General features: G+C 54.4%; 9 protein-coding genes across 9 annotated transcripts; 3 read left to right on the forward strand and 6 right to left on the reverse strand.

Moving 5' to 3' along the window:
- Positions 1–124: 124 nt before the first annotated feature.
- RHO25_001837 (uncharacterized protein) lies at positions 125–1544 on the forward strand (the record flags this gene model as incomplete). Its single annotated transcript, XM_023594437.2, has 6 exons — positions 125–178; positions 241–262; positions 333–590; positions 701–854; positions 910–1076; positions 1129–1544. The coding sequence occupies 6 exons, from the start codon at positions 125–127 to the stop codon at positions 1542–1544; spliced, it is 1071 nt and encodes a 356-aa protein (XP_023459194.1).
- A 287-nt stretch (positions 1545–1831) lies between these two features.
- Positions 1832–8506, reverse strand: RHO25_001838 (uncharacterized protein; the record flags this gene model as incomplete). The annotated part of the gene is made up of 1 exon (XM_023594438.2): positions 1832–8506. One exon carries the CDS (start codon positions 8504–8506, stop codon positions 1832–1834), a length of 6675 nt encoding a protein of 2224 aa, XP_023459195.1.
- Positions 8507–9258: 752 nt separating this feature from the next.
- RHO25_001839 (uncharacterized protein) lies at positions 9259–10212 on the reverse strand (the record flags this gene model as incomplete). Its single annotated transcript, XM_023594439.2, has 3 exons — positions 9259–9294; positions 9350–10075; positions 10156–10212. The coding sequence occupies 3 exons, from the start codon at positions 10210–10212 to the stop codon at positions 9259–9261; spliced, it is 819 nt and encodes a 272-aa protein (XP_023459196.1).
- A 282-nt stretch (positions 10213–10494) lies between these two features.
- Positions 10495–12405, reverse strand: RHO25_001840 (uncharacterized protein; the record flags this gene model as incomplete). Its single annotated transcript, XM_023594440.2, has 1 exon — positions 10495–12405. The coding sequence occupies one exon, from the start codon at positions 12403–12405 to the stop codon at positions 10495–10497; it is 1911 nt and encodes a 636-aa protein (XP_023459649.1).
- Positions 12406–12797: 392 nt separating this feature from the next.
- On the reverse strand, positions 12798–13686 carry RHO25_001841 (uncharacterized protein; the record flags this gene model as incomplete). Its single annotated transcript, XM_023594441.2, has 2 exons — positions 12798–13303; positions 13365–13686. 2 exons carry the CDS (start codon positions 13684–13686, stop codon positions 12798–12800), a joined length of 828 nt encoding a protein of 275 aa, XP_023459648.2.
- A 292-nt stretch (positions 13687–13978) lies between these two features.
- On the reverse strand, positions 13979–14488 carry RHO25_001842 (uncharacterized protein; the record flags this gene model as incomplete). The annotated part of the gene is made up of 1 exon (XM_023594442.2): positions 13979–14488. The coding sequence occupies one exon, from the start codon at positions 14486–14488 to the stop codon at positions 13979–13981; it is 510 nt and encodes a 169-aa protein (XP_023460226.1).
- Positions 14489–14912: 424 nt separating this feature from the next.
- Positions 14913–16365, forward strand: RHO25_001843 (uncharacterized protein; the record flags this gene model as incomplete). The annotated part of the gene is made up of 3 exons (XM_023594443.2): positions 14913–14927; positions 15121–15275; positions 15327–16365. 3 exons carry the CDS (start codon positions 14913–14915, stop codon positions 16363–16365), a joined length of 1209 nt encoding a protein of 402 aa, XP_023459650.1.
- A 951-nt stretch (positions 16366–17316) lies between these two features.
- On the reverse strand, positions 17317–22128 carry RHO25_001844 (uncharacterized protein; the record flags this gene model as incomplete). Its single annotated transcript, XM_023594445.2, has 1 exon — positions 17317–22128. The coding sequence occupies one exon, from the start codon at positions 22126–22128 to the stop codon at positions 17317–17319; it is 4812 nt and encodes a 1603-aa protein (XP_023459652.1).
- A 609-nt stretch (positions 22129–22737) lies between these two features.
- Positions 22738–25377, forward strand: RHO25_001845 (uncharacterized protein; the record flags this gene model as incomplete). Its single annotated transcript, XM_023594446.2, has 1 exon — positions 22738–25377. One exon carries the CDS (start codon positions 22738–22740, stop codon positions 25375–25377), a length of 2640 nt encoding a protein of 879 aa, XP_023459655.1.
- Between the last annotated feature and the right edge of the window lie 585 nt (positions 25378–25962).

A 25962-nucleotide genomic window follows, 5' to 3' on the forward strand; every position in this document is an offset into this window, starting at 1 on the left:
CGCACCTCGGGAGTGAAGTCCGTGACTCGTATCAGATTATCTGATGTGATGATGCGTTGGACTCGCCCAACCTGAGGCAGTGTGAAGCAGAGCAGAGCAGGAGCGAGACGACGAGGTGGATGGGATGTCGAGCAACAACAACACCAATGCCGACATCTGGATCGCTGGTGCCTTTGCCGTTCGTTCTTTCCTATGTCCATTTGATCGTCCCGTCATCCCGCTGACTTTTCGTTCCTGCAGGCCTTCAGTGTTGATCTAGTCGGTATGCATCTACAAGTCATCCACAGCAGCCATATACACGACTCTCCTCTAATTTACGCGCCCTGTCACAGTATACCCCCTCGATACAATAAAGACTCGTCTCCAAAGTCCCGACTACGCGCGCCTGTATCAAAACAATGGCAAGCTGTACAGAGGCGTCTATCAAGGCGTGGGAAGCGTCATAATCGCCACTCTGCCTTCGTCCGGAGCCTTCTTCACTACCTACGAAGGCATCAAGTCGATCCTGACGACCGCCAACCAACGAGGCAATGGCAACGGCGAGGGGTCTGGAACCTACGTCCCTGCTGCTCTTGTGCACGCGGCCGCATGTAAGTGAGGCAGTTCTCAGCAAGCCTACTAGTTACCTCGCCAATGCCTGGGCAATGACCAATGACACACATGCATACCGTGAGCTGTGAGAGATGCTAACACTTCACAGCTGGCACCGCGGAGCTGGTCTCTTGCGCCATCCTGACACCCGCCGAAGTCATCAAGCAAAATGCCCAAATGGTCGACAACTCACGTACAGATCGCCCGCGTGTCAATGCGACTCTGCAGACTATTAAACGCTTCCGATCCAATCCCCTCGCGTTGTGAGTAGATCACACATTCCTAATTCCTCATCCTCTACTAACAAGCGCTCTTCAGATGGCGTGGCTACACTGCGCTGGCCGGACGCAACCTCCCCTTCACTGCGATGCAATTTCCCATGTTCGAGAAGATCAAGGAGCAAATTCGTCGCTATCGAGATGAGCGTGGCATCAGAACGCATACGTTGTTCGAGAGCGGCATGATTACTGCTGTCAGCGCAGGCGGTAAGTGAAGACCGTACCATTTTCCAGAACCAAGCAATAACACAACTCACAGCGGGCGGAAGCATCGCCGCAGTAATCACAACTCCAGTAGACGTCGTGAAAACCCGTCTCATGCTCTCAGCAATCGACAATCCTCAGGAAAAATCCGCTCCAACTCCAACAGAAAGCGTCAAACAAGCAAAAAACGCTCTCGTAGACGCCACTGGCAAAACTGTCGAAGCCGTCAAGAAAAGTCCTCTGGAAGCCGTGAAGAACATAGCAAAACCAGGAAACAAATCGAGTATCACAATCGCTCGAGAAGTCATTCAGCAAGAAGGCATCAAAGGCTTATTTCGAGGTGGTGCCTTACGTGGTGTTTGGACGATGGTTGGCAGTGGGTTATACCTTGGTGTGTATGAAAGTGGGAGAATATATCTAGCTCAACGAAGAGGGGATATGATAGATGCGGAGGAATATGCGCGTACATAACCAGATGTGCTTCCATATATAGAATTGGAATCATGCGACGCAAGTGCTTCAAAGTCCAATGCTCAAATTGTTTGTAATTTTGGCAAGCAAGTAAATTCATGGACATGGCATTTGGTATCTCTCTATACACCTAGTTCAACGCCATCGCTATGCAGTCGATCATAAAATCCCGGTGCGACTCAAAAGGCCCCCAAAAGGCCACCCTTCCATCTATCATAAACCAGCTAGCGAAGTGTCTGGACCGCGACGCTTTGCACCTGTCATAACAAAGCCGTGACTCGCCAAAACTAAGCATCCCTTCCCCCGCTACTGCGGTCCTTCGATCCACTCCCTCTCGCCTTTTGCGTGTAACTCCTACGCATACTCTGACCCCATGCACTCTCGGAGAAACTCTCGCTGACGGCACTGTTGGCTCGACTTCGCGATGGGTCAGGGGGCTCTCCCGGGCTTGCCGGAGGGGAATGGGAGTTCCGCCCTCCTTCGAAGGCCGCAGCAAAGTGCCAATCGGGCTGGATGCTGCTGCTGCTCGCCGTTGGCCGGTGAGTTGATCGTGCCTCTGGACTCAGATGGAATTCTTCTCGTATCGGCGACGATGTCGGCGTCAATTGAATTGACGAGCGTCGCGCCAGATCCAGTTGCGGCAGAGCACCACTGCTTGAACGCCCTCTCGCGCCAGAAGGTCCACTTTCTGCGTCGTACGACCTCAATGAGTCGTCCGGTTCAGGATCGACCGGCGTGATGCTGAGTGCCGGTATCTCTACCTTTCTGCTCTGTTTCGCTTCGTGTTCTGTTTCATCCTCCACCAAGATCTCTGGTACACCGAATGATGGTACCGCCGTCATGCGCGCGGACTTCTTGGCATCAATTCTCCTTCTAAATCTGCGGGACCAATACAGTGTGTCGAAAAAGCCCATCACGATATTGCGGTTGACAGCCTCCTCCACACGTTGCAAACGCGCACGTCGGCGCAAAAATTCTTCCAGTTTGAGACTTTTGCTGTCGTTGATCACTTTGTAGTGTGCCAAAACCATCAATAGCGCGTTGAATGCAATGCCTCGATCGGGGTCTGCGGAAACCAGCACTTCTTCGTAAAAAGTGTTCATCCTTCTTCTCCGGTTGCGGATCTCGTGCACCGGCAATTCGGCCAGTCGGCGGTTCAGTTTGTCAATGTCAATCTTGACACCACGATTAGACCCTTCGCCGTCGAGGGTTAGCTGCGAGGCTCTATGAGAAGCCACCCTGCAATCGTCTATCAATGACTTGACTGTGAAGTCACCATCGTAAATACGCATCTCGAATATGCCGGATAACTCCCCCAGGAACCGAGGGAACTGTTCTTTGGTGATGTAGCCGGAACCATTTGGATCGTACTCCGCCCATGCCTGCTTGAAGCGCCGAATTTCTTCCCGACTGATGATGGACAGGCCACTGCTTCGCTGATATACGTACGAGAAGCTCTCATATATCAGCGAAATGAACAAATTGACGAAGATGTACATGCTGATGATGTTCCACGAAACAAACAGCGCGTAGGCCCACTGCTTGCTGCCGCAGTCGGTCTTGAAGTAGTCGTCTGCCAAGGTGCAATATGGTGGACGAATGTTTGCGAAGTCCATCATCAGTTGATTCCATCCTTCTCCCACGCTGATTCTGAACAGCAGGATGAGAGCTTTTGGCACTGTGCGGAAATTGATGTTGCCCGTTTCATTCTCCCCAAAGCGCGTCAGTCCAAAGGTCTGGGTGAATGCAATAGCGTAGACCAGGAAAAGCACAAACCATGTCGCCAGTAAATTCGCAATGGCGCTGAAACTAGCTGCCGCAGTCTTGAAAAGTTGGTCCAGCTGATTATTACGAGGAATGAGCATGAGAGCTACAGCCACCAGGCACAGCTTATGTGTCTGCGAGTAGATGTTGCTGTGCAAGTTGCCGAAAACCAGTATGGCCGTTGCAAAGGTTGCACTCACTACGATCAATGAGTAGACATCCCAGGCGCTTTTCCTGAATCGTGTCCACGACAATCCAACCAGACGGACAAAGATATTTGCGATGTAGAACAGGGTGAAAATGAAGAAAAGGAGCAATCGGCCGACAGTCCAAGCCCAAGGTTCCGGGTACCATTCCATGCACAGTAAAGCCAGATGAGCGATGAGTATTCCGGTTATGGTACGTTGCCATTTGCCCTTTTTGGTAACAGCTTGCCGGTAGCACCATTCTTGCCAGCTCTGTCGCTGCTTCTGTCGATTTGGACGCTTCGATGGCGCGACTTGCCGCAGCAATTTTCGGAGCTCCAACCAAGAGCGTTGCTCAACTGTCAGAAATGCGACCCCTGTCTGTTCGGTATAGTTGCGCATAAAGACCGACACAAACAAGGTCAGCACGAACACGGCTCCTAACAAATTGAAGAGGACAAAGTAGACTGCATTGCCCTGCTGTGAGAACCAAGCAGGCTGTGTGAAAACTCCAGTGATCGACTGCGCACTCCACATCAAGTCCACCCAGCCCTCTTGCGATACGACTTGAAAAAGAATGAATAGTGCGTCGCCAAAGGAGTCGAAATCGTACGAAAAGTTCACATTTGCAACCCTTCTGGGCATGATCATGTCGTACCCGATTGGCGAGAAGACCGATTCGCCGACGCAATCGGTCAAGTTGTGAACATCATACTGCTGCCAGTCGTTGCACCAGGCCATCTTTCCGGCAAAAAGGTTGAGACCATATATGGCGAATGGAATGAGCAAACTCAGCGAGACGAATGCTGCACTCAACACTTTCCAGCCGCCAAGGACAATCACGGAATGGAATGTGTCGCGTGCACTGTCGCTGACATTGAGAAGTCGGAGTGCTCGCAGTGCCTTGAATGCCCCCACAGCGCGCGATCCACTACCAGGGCTGTACAGGGAAGTGAGCACATTGATCCAGAGCGTGATCAGAACAATACCATCGATAAATCCCCACGAGCTGCGGAAGTACGCATTTGGACTCCAGAGAAAGCCATCCGCTATGACCTTGATGATAGCTTCGACCGTAAAGAGCCCAGCAAAGCCAATGTCAGTCCAGATGAACCAATTGTATCGATCGCTGATGTTGGGGTGCGTTTTGAAATACTCCAGCTGGTACAGTGGAGTTGTCACACACGCTAGCAAGACCATACCGACAATGGCGGCATAGATGAATGCTGAGAAGGCATACCAGACTGTGGGATTTGGCTGTACACCCTGGATACGCTGGCCCCGCCCTGGACCAACAATTCGCATGCACAGTTTACGCAGTGGGTTCTCTGGAGTAAACATGTAAAGTGTGGTGTTGTAGTTGGGGTGCTGTCGAAGATATTCGCGCTGAGAGATTTTTCGCCGCTCAGCCGCCGCGACGACTTCTTCCGCCAATTGACGCGGGTTGAGTTCCTCGTGCGGTCTGGTCAACTGAATTCGCGCGTAGAAAGGATTGGGTTGTCTATTCCAGACATGCTTGTCGAACCATTCCTCGAACTTGGAAGCCCAGCCAGCCGGTTGTCGAATGAGGTTGAGAGTCGACGCTGAGGTCAGACCAGCCGTAGGTGCACGACGAAAATCCTTCTCTTCCTGCTGGATTTCGTCCAAAAAGTCCTTGACTACTGCATCCTTGAGCAACATCTCAGTTGCAGCTGAGCCAAAATCCAGGGGATCTTGGCGCTTCATTTGGCCGAACTTGAAAATGGTTGCCAGTGAGAGCGTGCCGCCTCCGTCACTTCCAAGCTCTTTCCGCTGCAGAAACATTCGAACTTGCTGCATTCGCTTCTGGTCTTCAGAGACATCGAAGTTCTCCTGAATGACAGCAATAAACATGTTGAGCACGACAAAGTTCGCGAGACAGAACCATATAATGAAGAATATGGATGCGATCCATGCCGTGCCGTATTGTGCATCAAACCTGCCCACATTGTACATGATATCGGTCCAATTCTCCGATGACAATACTTGGTACATGCCCAGGAACGAATTGAAGATGGTGGCGAAGGTCACCTCAATGTAGTTACCCTCGCCATCCAGTATGGGGAGCTGACCTCGGAATAGCTGGGATGCAAATATCGCCGCCAGAAACGTAAGCAGAAACACGAACAAGATCAGATTCAATACACCCGAGACGTGTCGCAGCACCAGCAGAATCAGGTCTCTTGTGAGTTGGACTGCTAGAACAACGCGATATATGCGCAAAATCTGGAAGACCGTAAGCCACGCGTACGGATCGCCAGAGTGCTTGATCGGCGGCAACTGGATAATGCCAGTCATTATTGCCAAAAACAGATCGAACCAGTTCCGGCGATGGTGCCGAAAGTCCCTCCAGTCGGACGCGAAACGAAACGCGATTTCGAATATGAGCAATAAGGTTATACCAAGCTCAGTGTTGCTAATGAGGTGCTTCGTGAAACGGCCCATGGTATCTGTGCGCAAGCTTTGTACGACCAGATCAAATGCGATTACAATGACCCAAAACCAGTAGGTCTTCTCGTAGGCCCGCTTGATGCCTGTGACGCGCTTTACGCCAGCTCTACGGTTGTCCGAGTCTGCCGGTTCCGTCTCCGACAAAGCTTCCGCTGGGTCGATCGCGTTCATGAATGCGCTGGTCTTGCTTTCTTCCCGTATGACCTGGAACGAAGAGGTGATGACTGCAATCAGTAGCGAGATGAGCCAGAAGGTCAAGATGATGATTCCAAGTGCGTAGAAGAGCGCTGCGGCTAAGTAATCTGAGTCCGTGAGGTAGTACATTGTATCGGTGAAGGTGTTGGAAGTCATGATCACGAAGACGAGCTCCGCTGAATAGAGGATGTTGTCAAACCCAATCGTGCCGTTGTACGGATTGTCGCCCTCAACACAGAATGAGCCTATCGGACACAGAAAACCTTTATGCTTCGAAGCGCCCCAAGAGCCATCCTCTTTTAGCCATGGCATCTTGGAACCGTTTTGTGCCAACCACCCACCACAGAATTGAAAGTTACCTGCGGGCGGCGGCTGGTTTTGGGTGTTGTTGCTTTCCGGTCCTTCGAGGGGAGGATATGCGAGGCTACCATCGAAGACGCACGTTCTGCGGAGGCTTGACTTGAAACTCTGCACGCCAACGATGGAAAAGAGCAACCAGAAGAACCCTATCAAGAAGGCAACGTTCAAGAGTGTGGGCATCGCCCTTTTCAAGCTGCGAAGGATGACAGATGTGCCGCTTGTGATACCTAGTAAACGGAGGATCCGCAAACAGCTCATCATACGGAAAACGTAGACCTGATACTGGTACTCTGCGCCGGCAGATCCCAGAACGAAGCTGATCCAGAAGGAGACAACAGCCACAAAATCTAAGCGATTGAATGAATGGCGTAAAAACGCTCGGTGAGCCAAGCGCTTCTTCTGAGCTTGTCTTGAGCCCCCTGGTATGTCGTCAAAATTCTGAGTGGTGAAAGACCGCAAAAGTGAATCGGGAGCAGGGGCACGGTACGCATGCAGCGCGTTCTCCCGGGACCCTGCTTTGGAAGAGCTTCTGTGAAGCGTAAATAGGGCATCGGCTTTCTTCTTGAGTGCTGTCCTGACTCCAACGCTTCGATCGATGGTACTGTACTCCACGGGGTTGAATATAAATCCGGAAACGATCACCTTGACAACGATTTCCAAAGTGTAAACCACGAAGATAGCAAAGAGTAACCAGTCTGTCCAGTTGTTGCCCCATGTCGTTGGGCGTGGTTCCGTGTAGACATTAGGTGCCGCGTCAACAGCCAGGATGATCGTCTGAGTGACAATGAGTAATAGTATGAACGGCTCGACAAATGGATGCACCAGAAATTCGAGCAGCCCACGCCGTATCCTGCTCTCAGGCGAGAAAGCGCCCAGCGACTTTCCTCGCAGAGGATTCCGGTCAATTCTGGGTAGTTCTGGCATTTCAACATTGACAGTGGACGTGGGCTCCTTGGATTTTTCATTGGGTTCCGATTTGGACGATGCAGCTCCATCTAGAGTGAGTCCTGGCGTTTCTTCAGACTCTGGAATAGTTCGTTCCTGCACGAATGAGCGTCGAGGTGGAGTACGATCTCGGTCGAGCACCTCGGCCTCGTTACTCAAATTGACTACTCTTTGAGACATTTTGCGCAGCATAGTTCCTGTCCGTGCCAGTGGTGACTCAGCATTTGCACTCAGAGACGTGGAGTGACGACTGGAAAGCCTCGAGCCCTGTTCTGCATTCGCTAGGTCGTCGCCTAGTCTTGATCCGCTCCGCGATCGACTGTCCCCTCGACTGGGCGAGAAACGGGCACTCAGCCCGCTCACGCCAGATGTGCTCCGGTTGCCATCACGACTGGGCGTGCTCAATTTGCCAGCAGACAATGGCTGTAGCCGTATCGAATCTGTCAATGGTAGTGTGTCGTCGTTGTCATCTGCGCCTCCAGGAGACACAAATGCCGGCCCGTCATCTAGCTCAACGGGTGCTATGTTGCTCTTGCTCTTGCTGCTCGCTGGTGTGCGCAATGGAGGAAGTGTATCTAGTGTCGCCCGGGAAGCACGTTGAGGCGTGCGCGTGGGTCCATCTGAGCCATCCGAATCCCAATCGCTGGAACTATCGCCCTCATGATGGTGGTCGGAGCGCGGAGTGAATGAGAGGCCGGCGAAGCCAATGGCCGACTGGAATGCACCCCGGTCGGCAAGGGGTGATATAGGATGTTGCTCGTCGTCGTCATCGGGAACGCGCTGGTGCAAGCCCGAAGGAGTGGTAACGAAGGCAATGGGGGATGAGGGCGCGCGGGGCAGCTGTTGAGGCATTGGCGTGTATTGTGGTGCATTGCTTAGACGCCTGAACAGATCGCGGCCTCTATCGCTGAGGGTGCGGCGATGGGGCTCCTCGCGCGCCAATCCATCTGCACGTGTTGGGGCACCTTCCCGGCCGAGATCTCGCAGTGGTATGGCAGTGCTGGCCGACTGGTTCCTGCGGTGCTTCGCATCATCGGCGTCCATGAAGGCTTGCGCTCCTCCTCCTCGCCGCTGTTATGAGCCCTTCCCGAGCGTCATGAGGGCTGGCTGTACGATCGAGGCTGGAGTAACAGAGCGATGGTCGGTTTAAGGAATAATACGAAGCATGCGAATCGTTCGTTGGACGGTGGAGCTGTGTCTGGAGCAGCGGCGAGACAGGTGGCGCGTCGCTGTTGCTGCGCTGTAGGTACGTAAGTTCCGGCAGGCGGGCAGCGTAAATCGTGAAGGCGATGCGCGGTGCGATAAGACGTGGGTGTGCTGTTGCAACTTGCTGGACACTCCCAACGTCCTCCAGCGCGACGCCATGGGGGTCAGTCTAAGTTTGGCCCTGCAGCTAAACACGCGCCTCTCCGCGCGGATGTGGGTCCGCGCTGCAGAGAGCCGGCCAGCTTGTGAACAGTGGTCGTGGCTGAGGCTGAGGTGATCGTTGTCGTTTCACATCGTTGCACGGTCTATCAAGTGATCCAGAGAACTATGTATGGGCATCGAGCCAACAGCTCATTGGGAGTGTTGTAGACTGGCAAGACTATCAGGACCTTTGATGCGATCCTCAAGATCGTCTCGCCCGAGAACGAGTTTGTGGGCTGCAGCTGCAATCACCGACGCATACAGAGGGCGAAGATTCACCTGAGCCAGCGAGTCGCACAGTAGCCATGATCATAGACGCCGAAGGCCTTCAAGAACGCGAGCGGCGAGACTTGATCAGAGCCCTTGGCAAGCAATGCGCATGAAGGCGCTCATCTCGACCGTCCGCCTCCAATGTCTTGGCCAAGCTATTTGGCAGTCAGCGATCATTCAAATGCGTGTTCATCCGCGAGAGGTGCATACCCGATAGCCTCCAATCTTCTCCCACTCAACCCGCTGCCTTGTGACAGGCAATTGGCGTCTCAGTCCCTTAAAGCTGCCTTCGGCAAGCGTCGTGAAGGAGCGATTGAGATCTTCCTGGAACTTGTTCTCCGCCTTGGCTACCTCGCGCACGATCTGGTCTGAATTGCCCGATGCGACATTGAGCTCGCTCTTCTTCGATGTGGACATGCGGACATTGCCGTCTTCGTAGTAATGTACGTCGGCCTTGACTGAGCCGCTCAACGATCCCGATGAGGGGTTGTAGATGTAGGTGCTGCGCCAGCGCCCATTCCAAAAGTTCTGTGGGCTGTACTTGTTCGCAACCAGTAACAATGCGATTGCACTGTCGTTCTCGGCGGGATACACGCCTACCGCATACGAGGGAAAGTGCTCGGCTGCAGCAGCGGCGAACGCCTTGTGCAGCGATGTAATCAGGTCGGCGTGAGCGGACTCGACGGTGTGAGGCTGGGCATCGGACGCTTTCTGTGTAGCGTGGTCGACGGCGAACGAAGTTTGGGAGGCACTATCAAAGTAGCGGTTGTCTCCGAGGGAGTTGTATGCACTGAGGAGGACCTGGTCCCCGCTGCCTGGCAGTTTCAGTGTTGTATATTGCTCCTCGTTGTATTGAGCGAACGCGGGATCCAGTGATCGCAGGATTGAGGGCTCATCTCCGGCCAGCACTTTGATATCATTGACCACGTTGGCGAGCTGTACAACGCGTCGCAGGTCAGCTCATCGCCCATCAATGTCATGTGTCGCAAGTTGAATGCGGGCTGGCGCCTACCAACCTCTCCTGGCGGGGCCGATGCTATAAAAGCGGCCACAGTGGCCTCTTTGCTGGACATGTTGTAGTTGGTCGTGACTGTGGAGTTGCTGCGGCGGTATTGAGCGCACGGAGTGATGAAGCCAGCATCGGCAAGGTGCCCGCTTGAATGCTTGGCGCGACTGGTGAAATGACGTGAAGGGAGTAACTAGAGGCAGGCTCGCTGGAGCTCATGTATTGTATTCCTCAAGTATGTGAACCAACCTACTTCGAACCTGTCACGCGTGCTTTTGAAGTTCGCTGTATATGCATCCTACCCGCAGCGCCATCGCTAAATTCAAACAATCACAAAATCACCCCAAAGCTATTCAATGCTCATTTTCATCAGCTCGTCTCTGGTATCCGCCATTGGCTGCAACCCCAACTTCTTGCCCTGGCTCACCATGTTCGCTCCCCCACTTATACTGCCTCCGCTACCAGCTCGGGTTGGGGGAGCCTGCGAACCCGCGTCGCTACCATTCGAAGGTGCTTTGTGCAGCCTTTCCGGCGGCTGACCCCAGCCCCCTCCGTGCGTATCGCGCGACGACGGCGAGTTCGTGAGCACAGGACTATTCTGTGCAGTGCTCATTCCTGGAGACACAGCGCGCCTCTTGATGGTACCGATGTCGAAGTCGTCCTCGCGTGGTCGCTTCTTGAATTTCTGCAGATGCATATCGTCGCTCAGCACAGCCCCTGCACCATTGGACATGATGGCTTCAGATGCATCAGAAGCCGAAGATCGTGCTCGTGGCCGCCGCCACATGGTGAAGTCTCCAAATGGTGAGTCCATGTTGGTGTCAGAGACGGCACTGCTGCTCTGTCGACCAAAAGTAGCAGGCGGAGGGGTCCGTGCCGACGAGTCGAACCGATTCCAGTACTCAAGCCCACCGCTGTTGCGAGTCGCATGATCAGAAAAGTTTGTGCCCAAGCCCAGACCACGACTGACACCAGAGTCACCATCCAGGTCGCGGCCAAAGTCTTCTTGCGCCGACTCGGGCACGGCGGGGAGCAGGTTCGGCGATGATGCTGCGGTGGAACTTTGAGGGCGGTCGTGCGACTCAAAGTCTGTGACACTGTTGTCGCGTTCCCGTACCTGGCGAATCGTCTCAGCTTCTCGTCTCGATTCTGCATCCACCGGTGCAGCCTCTTCGATCAGCGCGGCGCGAATCCGAGCGAAGCCTTTGGTTTTGGGTAGCAGATTGCCACGCCGCACTACCGGGCGTCGCACCACGCCTGGCGTTGAAGTTGCCGAAGCATTTGCCTCGTCACCGCTGTCGTTGCCGCTTGAAAGGTGGAGGCTGTCCGTACCCATAGCCAAGCTCTCGCGTCGACTACGCGCAGCATTGGCCATAGCGAAGTAGCCTCCGCCCGCAGTCTCAATACTTCTCATGGGAGGGGGCGACGTAGTTCTAGGTGAAGCCACCGAGCTGTAGCCACTTCCACTCGCACTGCTAGAGCTCTTCCTGCTCCTTCCTTTGCTGCTTTTGTGTAACCTCGTCCTCCGAATAGTCTTCAGCAAGGATGCTTGGGCAGGTGAGAAATGGCTCCCGGTGCCCCATGTGGAGGCAGTCGGGGTTGACGGCGCTTGGGTAGACTGTTGAAAAGGCGTCGGGGCACACGAATTCTGCAGCTTGTGTACTTGGGGCGTCGAGAACACCGGATCCTCGATATCATCTCCTCCCATACTCGCGTCATCATCACTGCTCGAGGTCTCGCTCTCCGAAGCCATGAGATTGGTGCTGCCCACCGAGCTACTCACTGTGCTCTTTTCGTGACCCAGCGCCAAAGAGCCCCACGGCATGGCTCCACCGCTGCCCATGTTCAGCGAGTCGACAGCCATGGCACTCGAGGATAGGCGACGCGCCGGAATCGGCATGCCCTTGTGCGAGATGATGGGAGAAGAGTCCGCGTCGCTCTCGGCCAGAGTCGAATGGTGCAGCGTCGTCGAAGCGCGGCTGAAGTCCATGCCGCGCGAATGCCTCGGAATGGCAGGAGTCAGTGGGACGGAGACAGCAGGTGCGGATGGCGGAAGTTGCAGCGTCAAGCGCGAGAGGAGATCGGGGCGGCGCGGTGTGCTCGGCAGCGTGGGCGTGGATGCATCACTGGCAGCGTTGCGATCATGGTCGCTCCTCTCGGTGGCAGTGGTGAGCTCGGCCTTGTCATGGTTGTCTGTTGTGTCGTCGAAGGGCTCGCCTGCGGCACCCATCTCCTGCGACTTGCGATGCAAAGTGCTCATCCTCTCCTGCCATGTGACCGCGATGCGGATCGTATCGCGAAGCAGGGCCGTCACGGGGCGAAATGTCGAAGTATGAACACACACACGCGCTTCATGGTCACGCCCAGCAGACAAGATGAGAGGGAGCGGGTGACAGTTCGCTCAAGAGCTCCAGCTTCACCCTGGTCCTGGCTCGCTACCGTCCTTTACGTCAGGTGGGGCGCCGTGGCGGACCGCACTCCGGTTGTTCGCCATTGGACATCGCGACCACACTAACTAGCAACCAATGCTCAGCGATTACATGACTGATGAAGGGAATAGCTGCAGACTTTCACACTCGTTCATCAATCCGCATTCGCTGGATACCTGAGCTAATGAGCAAACATGTCTTGTGATGCGCTTTACCGCCTCTGCTATGCTGAAGCGTCTGCGATACCTGCAGCCCAATCTACATCCTCCCAACTTGCTTCCCAGATACTGCGGATTTCGAGCCTCCACTTTCGATCCGCATCTCGCTTCATCTTGCCAATGGCTCGGCACATTGTGCTCGACCCTACGGCATCGAGAAAAGTTTCGGAGTCAGTGTTCCATAAAATGGCTTGACTGTGAAGCTCAAAGACGCCCTCGAGCTGTGGCGATTTGCCGTGGAACAGGTCGGCGAACACGAAATGCTGCTTTCTGCCGGATGGCTCCTCTCGCCAGGACGACGTGACGCGAGCATATAGCTCAATCGTAACGTCGATGTTCATGCGCACGGCTTGGTGTCCCACATTGAGTGCTTCTCCCAGCCTGAAACAAGTGCGCAATACTGTTGCACGAGAGGTGCCAGTAATAGGGGACCGATCTAGGACCGCTTGCGGGAATGGCTGTCTCACAATGGCTTTGCGTTGTTCTGAGGCAGAAGTAGGCCTGTGCTGATCTATGACGGGAATGCGGTCAGTAGGCTGCAAAGAAGAGGTCGTGCACCATGATTGGCTTACCCAGGAACTGCCGCTCAGCGTCGGAGAGCAGTGCCCCGTCGTAGGTCTCGTGTTCGTCCACTTCGCGAATGTTCTGTTTGTAGCTCCGCGCAGTCGGTGTCTGCGCTCGACGCTCCGCATCTTCGTCAAACTCTATGGTATCTTCGAATTCGTCCTCGGACATGAGCTGCGGTTCTTCCATCGCCCCGCTATGCTGTAGCGTTGTCGAAGGTATCACGGAAGTTGATGATTCATGCGCGTTGCTGTTTATCACGTCCTGGGCACTCCAAGCTGCCTCCGCATCGAATGAAAATGAGTCTTGAGTGGCAGTTACCTCGGGCATGGTGGTCGGAGCCCTCATTGAAACATCTGCAGCCTTGCGGGGCATGCCAGCAATTTTGTTCAGTGCATCTTCCTTAGCCTTCCTCGATGGCCGCTGGACGGGACGAGCAATTCTTGACTTCTGAGGCGGACTGGACCCGGTCGTACCTGTTGCCTCAATATGAGGATCAATATGCGAGCGAAAGGCTGAGGCTAGCTGTGTAGTCGATAAATTGCTCGAAACTTCTTGATATTGTTCGGATTGCACGCTCTGGTACAGCGGACGACTTATGGTGTCACGAGATGTTCCAGAATCAAATGAAGTGCGCATCCATTGTTGTCACTGGCGGAGTGAACGCCAGGTACTCATGCAGAGACTGTCTAGGTTGCACGATACTCGAAGATACCGGATCGCGGTCAACGTCTCTCACCTTTTGTGTTTGGCGGCCGGGATCTGTCGGATTTTCAGCCGGCAGATGCTCCTGTGCAGCCGGCTGGAAGGTCTCTGCTGAGCCGTGGGAAGCGATTTTATGGACTTCGTGGCCATTATCGCTGATATTACTGGGTTTGCGACGCTTCGATCGCCGCTTGCCGGCATTAGCAGCGGGGCGTTTCTTGCTTGTTGAAGAGCATTTTTGCACACCAGCTGCAAAGGCGGGCGTTGTCTGGTGGCCGGCTGAGCCGAGACCCAGATAGTCACAGACGGCCGTGAATGTGTCAACATGGCTGTTCTGAGTGAGAGAAACCGGCTGCCCTTTGGAGTTGCACTCTGTCACTTCTGGCACTGCTGTTCCCGACGTGTTGATTGCAGTGAAGCCTGCCATCCTGGTGCTTGCACATGTGGCTTCGACGCCACGTCCTGCGGACTTCCAGCAGGCTCAAAAGTGGTGTGAGCAGATGCACCAGGTAATGCTGCGAGTGTGCTTAGTGGTCGTGTGACAAGTGTAGGTGCACGCGTTGCGGGAAGACGTGAAGTCGTGCTCGGCAAAACCCCGGGGAGATTGCTGGCTGCGACCTCGCACACCACCACCATTCGCTGGAGCTAGTCCAGCACGCATTCACAGAGGACAAACGTCACGGTATATGCTGGTCCACTCCGCCCAACTACTCGCATCTGTAGACAACAGGCTCCGTCGCTCGCAACGCTACCCACCGGGACGAATCGAACGAGACCGAACCGACTGACTTGCAGAGTGAGTCGCGGCAACCCCGCAACTGCAAACGAGCAGGACAGGGCACGAGGCAGCCATGTTCAGCGGCTCGGTGAGTGCTCCTTGCCTTCAGGCTGCTGGTGATGAGTCTCGTTGATTCAAGTCAACAATCACGTACTCGTTATGTCGTTAGCCAACATTTGACGCGAGATCGTGAATGATCCCCCGCCATATCAGCATTATCTTGTCACGAGGCGTTGCTGTACAGCCGCTGCATGACGCGAGCTAACGTCAAATGCTCCCAGCGCAAGCCATACTCGGCCATCACTGTACAAGTCGATCGCCTTACAAGCGAGCAATATGAAGAAGACGATGTCAGCGGTATCGTGGAGCTTATTGAGGTGATTCGCATTCAATCTGCCGGGCCCACTGAAGCCGCGAGGGCATTACGCAAGAAGCTGTAAGCGAGATTGGCTAGCGAACGGTATGTGTGGCTGACTTGCTGTTATAGCAAATACGGCAATCCTCATCGTCAGATTAGAGCCCTTGTCATCCTCGACGGGCTTATACAAAATGCAGGTGGAAGGTTCCAGCGCGCTTTCGCTGACGAGCCACTACTCGAACGACTTCGATTAATGGCACGCGATGAGACTGTCGATCCTCATGTTCGCCAAAAATGCAAAGTGCTCTTCTCGCAATGGGCGAATGCTTACAAGAACACATCTGGCCTTGAACGGATCGCTACTCTCTACAAAGAGCTTCCAAAGACTCAGCGCCCAGCCGCAGCACGTCAGAAAGTGTTGAACGATTCACAGCCTGCTGAGTCTCCGTTCGATGAGCCAGAGTCGCGTTCTCGCTCCAACTCGTATCAGAAGCCGCCGCAAGCCACTCCATCTCGACCAGTGACTCTCACGCCAACATCATCGAGTCTATCCTCCAAGCTCTTCAAAGAGAAGAAGGGAGGTTCGCACAAGCCGTTCAACCTCGGCAAAGAGAAGGAGGGCATGACTAATGCCATTGCCCAGTCTTCAATCGCGTCAACCAATTTGTTGAATGGGCTACAATTGATCAACCGCGAAAACGAGCGCATCTCCGAGAATGCCGAGGTCGTCAAACGCTTCCAGACCTGCAAAGCACTCAGGCGTAAGATCTTATACTACATCCAGCACGTCGAATCCGACGAATGGATCGGCAGTCTCGTCAATGCCAACGATGAGCTTGTCAAGGCTCTGACGGCATACGAAATCATGGATCGCAGTATCGATGATGACAGTGACAGCGATGCGTGGGAAGCTGTGGGCGGCTCGGCTGGCACGAGTACGCAGCAGCAATTGGCAGGACTCTCGTTATCTGAGCAGGCTCCGGCGAAGCCACCGAGACCACCAGCAAATATTCCCATGCCACCACTAGTACCGGCAAGCGGTTCTAAGTCCTCAGCAGCGTCTAATCTCGAGGACGAGAGCGAAGATGATGACAATCCGTTTGGTGACTCGAATGCTGTGCATACACCCTTCCAGGAGCCCTCAGGGATGACATGGAGGGAAGTCTGAGTATTTCACTGGCTGCTTGCGAGTAGAGGCGTTTGGAATAGTAGTGCGTTGGAGCCAGCCAAACTTCTCATGAATTTTCCATGATTCTCATTTTCTCGTGCCACACCATGAGCCCATCATTAGCCCTAGGGCAAATAAAAAAAATTCAAATTGAACGTACTAGGTAGCATCACCTCCCAAGAATTGCACACCCGCAAGGCGCGTGGCTATGTTTGCACACGTCACGTGGCTGAGCATGCATGTGATGTGGCTCGTGCGTGATGACGTGTAAAACTTCCATCCCAGCCTGCCCTGTCCTGCTTGCCTGCCAGTGGCACCAGCACCAGCACCAGCCCACGAACTCAACTACATATCCAAACAGCACTTGGAACCGAGAACCACAGCATCGACATCACATTTCAGCATAAGCCTCAGCCCTACTGCAATTCAAGAATCTTGAGACTCTGATCAATACCGGCCCACTTACCCCACAAGACTACTGCAACCATGCCTCCATCAACAAGTTCTGGTTCTTCGACCGCCGTAAAGACAACGACTCGACCTGTCAAAGTACCATGCTGGTGCGGAGATGATTGCCAGTGCTGTATCATTCCATGCGTACGTGATACGGAAGATTCTTGAGTATGAGGAGTGGGATGAACTGACTGAACTCTCAGAGCGTGATGTGAACGAGAGTTGCCTACAACGCACCACAAATGCTGTACAAAGTCCGCCCTGCCAGTCGATGCGGAAGCTCTTCTGAGGTTTTTAAGATTGCGAGTCATTTTGTTTGCAAGTCATTCTGGTTTCAAGCATAAAATTGTCATAGGGGTATCAATGTTTCTACAATGCTTCAAATTACAAATGCCGATTACCCAATTTGCATGCGTCATTCACAAATATCAGCTCTCATGCGACCAGTCAGTCACCTCTATTGATTGCAACCTCAATTACCAATGTCATATGAAATTCCTACGACACAGCTCCCAACTGCGGACCACGGGTGCCTATTCCCAAGCCCAGTCTGCTACTCCAGCGATGCTGCTCTGCAATAAAGTCCTCATTGATTTCGAGAAGTTGCTCTGTCTGGATGCGAAGACTTTCCAATGTGCCTTCAAGATTGCTGACGGGAACGGCGTCGTCGTCGAGTGTGTTGCCGTCACTGAACTGGGAGAAACTTTCGTCATTGACGGTCGTGGTGGGAGACCGGAACGGGTTGTCCGAGGGCTCTTCACGCTCGCCAATGTGAGATGCTGTTACTGCTCCTATGTTGTTCCGCTTCGCAAGCTCCAGATCGTCTCGTGCGCTCTGAAGCGCGAGTCGTAGATTCGTGTTGTCCTCTTGGAGGCGTTCGATCTCCTGGGCAGGGGTCCAATGCGCTTCGTAAGGGGTATGAGAAATGCTTGAAGAATCCCATTCTTCTTCACTGCCTTCGGATGACGGAGCAGACGGATGCACATCAGGATGTTGTTGGTCCTGCGCCACGCCAGAGCGGTCTGGGCTGCCTTGTTGTCGCGTCGTCTCCGCGTGTTCAGCCCGAATGGCGGCAATGGCGGCTTCATGCTCACGAGCCTGTTGCTCAGCTGCAGCTCTGGCTTCTTCGATCGCAGCTGCATGCTGTTTCTGCAGCGCCTCAAAGGCTTCCTGGTGCTGCCGCGCTTGCTCTTCGGCTGCCATCCCTGCTTCTCTGATCGCTGCAGCCTCCACTTGAGCTACACGAGTTGCATGCTCTTCGACCATGTCTTGCACTCTTTGCATGTGTTCATGATTCAGTCGTCGCAGGGCTTGTTCATGCTGGTCCTTCAGAGATGCTTCCCTGTTGGTCGCCGCTGCTGCTTCCGCATCAATCATCTTCGCCATGTGAGCAGCTTCTGCCTCCAGCATTCTCTGAGCGTGTACTTCTGCCATTTCTGACATTGCCCTCTCGTGTTCAGCCTTGAACTCTGCGAGTGACTTCTGTAGACCATGTCGCACCATCTCAGACTGTTTGGACTGTTCCTCGATGCGGTACAGGTCTGCCATTGCTTGGTCATGCTCTTGTCGCAGGGTGTTGATGATTGACTGGAGATCCCGGCGAACAAGTGCGACTTTCTCGCTCTCTTGCTCAACCGAGCGCTGTTGATTCTCCTGAAGCTGCCTATAACTCGCTTGAAGCTCGCGATATGCATCATCATGCCTTTGCGATTCTTCTTCGAGCTCTCGATTGTGCTGCAAAGTCATCTCGCCAAGCTTCTCTTCGAGACGAAGTTTCTCCTGTTTAAGAGCATCGTGCTTTTCGGCACTAACACCTGACGCCGAGTCTGACTGAAGCTGCTTCACAGCTGCTTCATGCGCAGTCTCCTTTTCTTGGATCTGAGCGTGATGATCTTGCTTGACTTTTTCCAGCTCCTTGGCCACATCTGCTTCTTTGTCTGCGCTTTCTTGTCTGACGCGTGCGAGCGTCGCCTCAGCAGTAGCCAGCTCTGTACGAATGGCAGTCAGCGATTGCTCGGCAGCGACTTTGAGCGCTTCAATGTCTGACACAGCAGTCGAGAGCTCGCTGATCCGAGCCTTGCTCTCGGCTAACTCCTGTTCAGTCGTCCTGAGCTGCGCCTGCAACGCCTCCTGCTCAAGGGCCTGAGCCGCCTTAGTCTCGGCCAGCTCCTGTTCCGTCGCCTTGAGCTGGGTCTGTATCGCTTCCTGGGTGCCAAGCGTGACCTTGATCTCGGCCAGCTCCTCTTCAGTTGCCTTAAGCTGAGTTTGCAACGCTTCCTGCTCGGCGACCTGAGCCTTAGTTTCGGCAAGTTCTTGCTCAATCGCCTTGAGCTGTATTTGCGTTGCCTCCTTGTCATCACCTCGAGCCCTACTCTCGGCAAGTTCCTGCTCGATCGCTTTGAGCTGTGTTTGCAGAGCATCGTGGTCACTGAGCTGAGCTCTGGCCTCGGCAAGTTCCTGCTCAATTGTCTTGAGCTGTGTTTGCAAGGTCTCATGATCATCTAGCCGAGTCTTGGTCTCGGCGAGTTCTTTCTCTGTTGCCCTAAGCTTTGTTTCCAACGATTCCTGCTCGCTGACCCGAGCCTTACTTTCGGCCAACTCCTTTTCAGTCGTCTCAAGCCGTGTCTGCAACGCCTCTTGCTCGTTCGCTTGAGCCTTTGTTTCAGACAGTTCATTTTCAGTCGTCTTGAGCCGCGTCTGCAACTCTCCTAGCTCGCTAGCCGGAGCCTTACTCTCAGGCAGCTCATTCTGAGCCGCCTTGAGCTGTGTTTGCAATACCTCTTGCTCGTCAACTTGAGTCTTTGCTTTAGCCAGCTCCTGTTCAGTCGTCTTGAGCTGCGTTTCCAGCCTCTCCTGCTCGCTAACTTGGCGAGCCAATCGATTACGCTCGCTCCGTGCATCCTCCGCATCATGCTGCGAGACTTGCACTGCATTCTGCAATTGTTCGATGGTCGCCTTCAGTGTGGAGACTTCTGCTGTAGCCATACTATTGGCGTCATCAGCATTGTGCTGCTGTTCCTCATGTTTGGCTTGCAGACTCGCAATCACTTCATTGAGCTCCTTCTCTTTGCTCTCAAGTTCTGCGCGAGCCTCCTTCTCGATGGCATCTTTTGCGAGTCGCAATTCCTCGACATGCTGCGATCTAGCGGTTACCAGCTCTTCCTTGCTCGCCTCATTGCCATTTTTGACGTTTTCAAGTTGTTGCTGCAGCTCAATAACCTTGCTCTGCAGACTCTCCATAGCCGTGGTGGACTCCTTATCTTGCTGCTCTATGCGCTGTTCTCGCTCAACTTGAGCACGGGTGGACTCTTCGACACTGGTATTGAGACGCTGAATGTCGGACTGCAGTCGGCCAACCTCTTCCTTGTGCTGTAGCTTGAGATCCTCATTTAGCTGTTGCAATTCCAGCACCTGTGATTGCAATCGATCCGTAACGTCCCGCCCACTGTCGGCAGAACCCGTCAGCTCCTCTATCTGCTTGCGTAGACCTTTGACAAGTTCCTCTTGCTTTGCCGTTGTTTCGCGACTCTGTCCGTCATCATGCTCACGCAACTTTTTGAGTTGATCGAGCTCACTTTGGAGATCATCTTTCTCTGCACTAGCTTCGCCAACACGATCAAGGTGAGCCTTCAGCTGTACTGCATGCTGCTCCTCTAAACTCTTCATATCGGCTTGCAGTGCTTCTATGGTTTTCGCGGAGCTCTCCAGGGCAGAAGCATGCCGCTCCGCAGTTGCCTCATCGTCGGCACGGAAGATCGCTAGCTCATCTCGCAACCTCTTGCTAGCTTGCTCTGCTTCTGCTGCCGCCGCTCGAAGCTCTTCAGTCTGCTGGTCTGCCCGTTCTTGCAACTCCTTCATCTCGTTGTGAAAGCGTTCTTGATTCTCTGCCAGCTCAGCCGAAAGTTTTTCAGCCTTGTCTGCGGCTGCTTCACTGCGCTGTCGTTCCTCCTCTAGTTCTCGGCGAAGCTGCTCCAACGTCGTTTGCGCCTCGGCATCTTTCTGCACTTGCGCTTGACTGTCCTCGTCCAGCTTCATTTGGCAACGATCGATCTCCTGCTTCAGTTCTTCTACAACCTTGGCCAGCGAGTCGCGGTCTTGAAGTTTCTCAATCAGCTCTTGCTGTAGTTCTTGCTCGTTCTGCGAGGCTCGCTCTTTGCTCTCTCGTAGTGCTTCTTCCACCGCCTCAATCTTGACCTCAACACCCTCCAGTCGGGACGACCGCCGTCGATGGCTCTCCAAGTCTGTCCGCAAAGTCTCGATCTCGGAATTTAATTTCTGTCGCTGTGACTCTATTTCTGCTCTGTGAGCCTGGCGTACGGCATCGAGCTCAGCTTCGTGCGCAGCCCGCTGTGCGGAGGAATCAGACTTGGGCTGCCCGGTCTCGGCCGTGGACTTGTCTTTGAGCTGCCGATTCTGCTGCTCTAGGCGTCCAATTTCTGCCTGAAGGTCCTTAATCTCGGCAGAAAGGGCATCCCGGGCAACGGTCTCGCGCAAAAAGCTTTGCATAACCTCCATCTCTCGCATTCCTTGCTCACGTTCAGAGAGCTTGGGCACAGGCGCCGTGTTTGGTCTTCCAACATCTTCGGACTGAGCGCGGGCATGGCGTACGAGCAGCTTCGCAGGGCGACGCTCAACCTCGGCGTCAGAGACAGCCTGCGATCTCAAGGAGCGAATTTCGAGCTTGCGAGGCGAAGAAGCCTGCAGCCCTGGCTCTGGTGCATTGTCATCGTCTGTGACGCCAACGTGGTCCTCACTCTCTCCGTCGCTTTTGGTGGGAGCGTCCGAACGGGCGGACTGCGCGCCGGACGCGGTCTCCTCCGGAATCGTGTCGCGCGACACAGGCCGTACGGAAGCTCGACTACTGGCAGGGCTGCTGCTGGGAGGGACAGTGGAGGTGCGCGGACTCTTGGTCGAGAGTGGCGTGGAGCGAGGCTTCGTGGTCGATGAGCGGGAAGTAGAGGCGCTGGCCGAGGATGAGGCAGTCGGCCTTGTAGCTAAACTACTGGTAGGCCGCTTGGCTGTAGGTGTAGAAGTTGTCGTTCGCCTTGCTGGCGTTGCAGCGGAGCGGGAAGTTGCAGACGATGAGGGTGCGGTAGTTGTCGACGAGGCAGTGCTCCGGCGGGCGGTCGACGTGGAGCTGGAGGACGTGCCGAGAGAAGGGCGCGCACTGGATCGCGTGGTAGAGGCGGCGGTGGAGGCGGTAGCACTCGTTCTGCTGCGTGCTGAGGGTGTGGTGGTCGAAGACGAGGATGACGGTGCTGCCGTTTTGTTGGCACTGGCCGACGCAGCGGTCGGCTTGGTGGTTTTCATAGCTCAATGCGTCCTTTCCGGTAATGCAATGCAATATAATTTGCTATGCCCGTTGCCATGCCATGCAAGATGCAAGACTCATCCACGCGTAAGGAGGTGTTAATGTTGGCGTCGTTGTTCACACACCTTCCATCCCGCGCTCGATCTGCAATGCAGATGCACGAGACATCCCTGCTCCCTGCCGCGGACACTACGGGAGGCTCGGAGCGTGAAAGCTTGTTTCCTTCGTCTGTGTCTATGTCTGTGTCCACTTCCTACTCCTGCCTCGATGCTTTCCTTCCCGGTTGAACAGCATCGGCCTGATGATAACAGGCGCAACCGCGGCATCAGGACCACACGAACACAACGTAAAGAACACACAACAAGAAGCAGGGAGCGCGACCAGGACCAGTCTCGCAAAGCATTTTGTCGACAGCATACCTTTCGCAGATGAAATAGTCGCTTCCCAGTTGCGAGGTCGGCCACGGGCTGGCTTTCCACTCGAAAAGCCGCAATACGGCGTTTTTCCTTCGACAAGCCATGAGTGTCCTTCGCCTCTTAGTCTACCGAACGAGCGAAAGGGCGCTGTAGAGAGCTGCTGGAGAGACGATTATTGTGCCCTTTGCCGGGATGTCGTTCGCCGGCACGAGTGCAGCCAGCAGCAGTAGCAATGCTATCGGCACCGGCCAGCGCTCTCTGCTCACACCTTCTCCATCCTCACCCCCTTCACCAGCCCCGGAGGGAGAGGATAGCGGGCCACGACGCAATGGCGAGCACGAATGGCGCGTCGGCGCGGTGAAGCCTTCGGAGCCTGTCCGTAGAGGCAGTGAGGCCACTGCTCTCAGCCCTGCCGCTTTACACGATCTCACCTCGTCACCCGACTCACTACCTCTGCGCTCGCTCGACGATGACACTCCGCTCCCTGCGCTGGACGAGGCAATGGCCAGCGACCACTGGCACGACGCACCTTCCCGTCAGCAGGCTAAGGAGCAGCAGCAGCCACCTCAACCACAACCGTCGACCGGTGCATCTTCGCCGTCGGCGGCTGACTCGCCTGCGCCCTCGCCACATGCCACGCAGCGCCGCCATTCATCGGTGCGGACTTCGCGAGCGAGAGCGCAGCTTGCTCCGCTCAAGATCGATGATCAAGCGGACCCCAGAGGCAGCGGTCTGCGCAGAGGATCGTCGCATACGCACCGTCAAACTTCGCCCATACCGGCCGTGCTGCCTGTGCCGCCCATGTCCCTACCCACGCACTTACATCTCGAGCTGGCATCGGAGCGGCCTTCCGCTCTCTACCTTCACCGATCCGCCACAAGTGACTTTCCCTACGAGACGTCGGCGGTCAAGTTTGAGCGACTGCACAATTTTCTCATGCTTCCGCCCCAGCTGGAACAAGTCTTGGTCTTTGGCGCTATCGCGTGTCTAGATGCGTGGCTCTATACCTTCACCATCTTGCCACTCCGCTTCCTCAATGCCCTCATGATTCTGCTACAATGGATGGGTGGTAATGCCATCCAAGAGGTTCAAGATATAGCTGGATTCGTCTATGAGGGGTTGGGGCGGATGTGGCGGCGTCGGCGACGATTAGACCAACACGATCGGAAAGCCTCTTCCTCCAGTCAAAGGCCCAATGACGGAGACGCGCAATCGAGCAAGGATACATACGATGGCGTTCCGAGCGACGCCCGGCTCCCTCATGTCTCGCAGCCGACTGCAGACCACGATCACCCCATGCCGTCAAAACGCAAGGCTCGTAAGCCATCGAATGTCTTCCGCCATCGGCGTACACGGTCGACGCCATCGATACTTCTTCCCAGTCACAAGGCCGACCTACTTCAGGGTCTCCTCATCGTAACCAGTTGCGTTGCGCTCATGTGGTTTGATGCAAGCCGGACATATCACTCAATTAGAGGACAGGCTGCCATTAAACTTTACGTCATATACAATGTTCTCGAGGTCTTCGACCGCTTGCTGTCTGCAGTTGGTCAAGACATTCTCGAGTGCTTGTTCTCGCGCGAGACCCTGGAGCGCAATCCCGATGGCCGTAGTAAGATCTCCCGGCCATTTTGGATGTTTCTGCTTGCTCTCCTCTATGTCATCGGCCATTCCACGGCCTTGTTCTACCAGGTCGTCACCCTGAACGTTGCAGTCAACTCCTACTCTAACGCTCTCCTGACCTTGCTTATGAGCAATCAATTTGTCGAAATTAAGGGCACAGTGTTCAAGAAATTCGAGAAGGAGAACCTATTCCAACTCACCTGCGCCGATATCGTGGAGCGCTTTCAACTGTGGCTTATGCTGCTGATTATAGCGTTGCGCAACATCGTTGAAGTTGGTGGCCTCAGCATCAGTCTCAGTGCCGCCTTCAGTGACGAGAGCTCTGCTAGCCCATCGTCAAGCAACAACGCGACTGGGTTTCCGCTGCTTTCGGGTCTCGTCATTCCGAAGGCCTTCACCTTGATGCCTACCTGGACAGGAGAAGTCCTCGGTCCTTTTCTCATTGTGCTTGGCAGCGAGGCGCTGGTCGATTGGTGCAAGCATGCCTATATTTCGAAGTTCAACAACGTGAAACCAAACATATACGGGCGCTTTCTAGATGTCTTGGCAAAAGACTACTATTCTCATGCGTTCGTGGACCAAAACCTTACGAAGAGGCTCGGCTTACCTATCATCCCTCTCAGCTGTCTGTTCATCCGATCGATGGTTCAAACATACCACATGTTCCTGGCCACTCATATGCCGCCGCCAATCCCAGCCAGTGCGACATCATTGTCCCTCGAGGCTGAGACCACAGATACGTCGTCGGTCATCATGGTTGCACTGCACAATTTTGATAATGTGCTGCGTCGAGCTCTCGGTACATCCACTTTTGGGGCCGGAAACCACGCAGGATCGACATACGCTTGGTGGACTTTGGACGACTTCATAGCGCTCGCCACGATGGTCATATTCTTCCTGGTCATCTATCTCGTTTTCCTGGCACTCAAGCTGATATTGGGGATGGTTCTATTATCGTATTCCCGGAACCGTTACCGTGACATGAAGACTAGAGAGGATCAACCTATCGACACTTACGGTCGAAGGGTTGGCGGGTGGGGAGCGGTGGAGGTCGATGAAGACAAGCGTCGCTGGATCTACGAAGATGATCCTGGGAATCTGGCTAAGCTCAAAGAGAAGGAGAGCAGAGGCCGTCAGAAAGCCGATCAAACGGCGTTGAAGCTTGATAACGTTGATCGCTACACAATGGTTGCCAAAAGGATATGGTAGTACAAGCTGACCTGCACAGCAGCCTCGGCCCGTGCAATATTAAAGCACTTCTCATCGCCTTGATGACCCTCAAGCACGAAAACAATATTGTCTCACCGGAAGACGAGTAAGTATGAGTTACGCAGTCATTGCCGCATCCGCCGTCGCTGCTTGTAAGATGGCCAGCATCGAACGGGCGGTCTGTAACGATTTGACTCTAGACCCGCGACCGGCGAAGCCTTCGCGCAACTGCCGCCAGTTGAGGTAACTAGTCAAGGCAGGGATGCTTGACCTACGCTGACTACAGGCTATATCGGCCCATGAGTGGCCGACTCCCCGCTGTGCTCTTGCGGACCCCAGGTGGCACCATAAACTTGACAAACTCCTTTCCCATCGTAGAGAAAGCTGCGTACACATATAGAGCCAACCCTGGCACTAGCTTGAAGGATGAGAGGATGCCGTGTCGGCAGATCGTCCAAACCGCACAGGTCGTGAGGGGTTTTGAAACGTCATGCAGGCCGGCGATCGCCGCAACACCAGGGTATGCGGAACCAAAGCGCGGTTGAACACCAACAAAGCATAACTATCCTGGATCGCCTCGATATA

The sequence above is a fragment of the Cercospora beticola genome, chromosome 1 (genome assembly GCF_033473495.1).
Source record: "Cercospora beticola chromosome 1, complete sequence".
In the NCBI taxonomy this organism is placed as follows: domain Eukaryota; kingdom Fungi; phylum Ascomycota; class Dothideomycetes; order Mycosphaerellales; family Mycosphaerellaceae; genus Cercospora; species Cercospora beticola.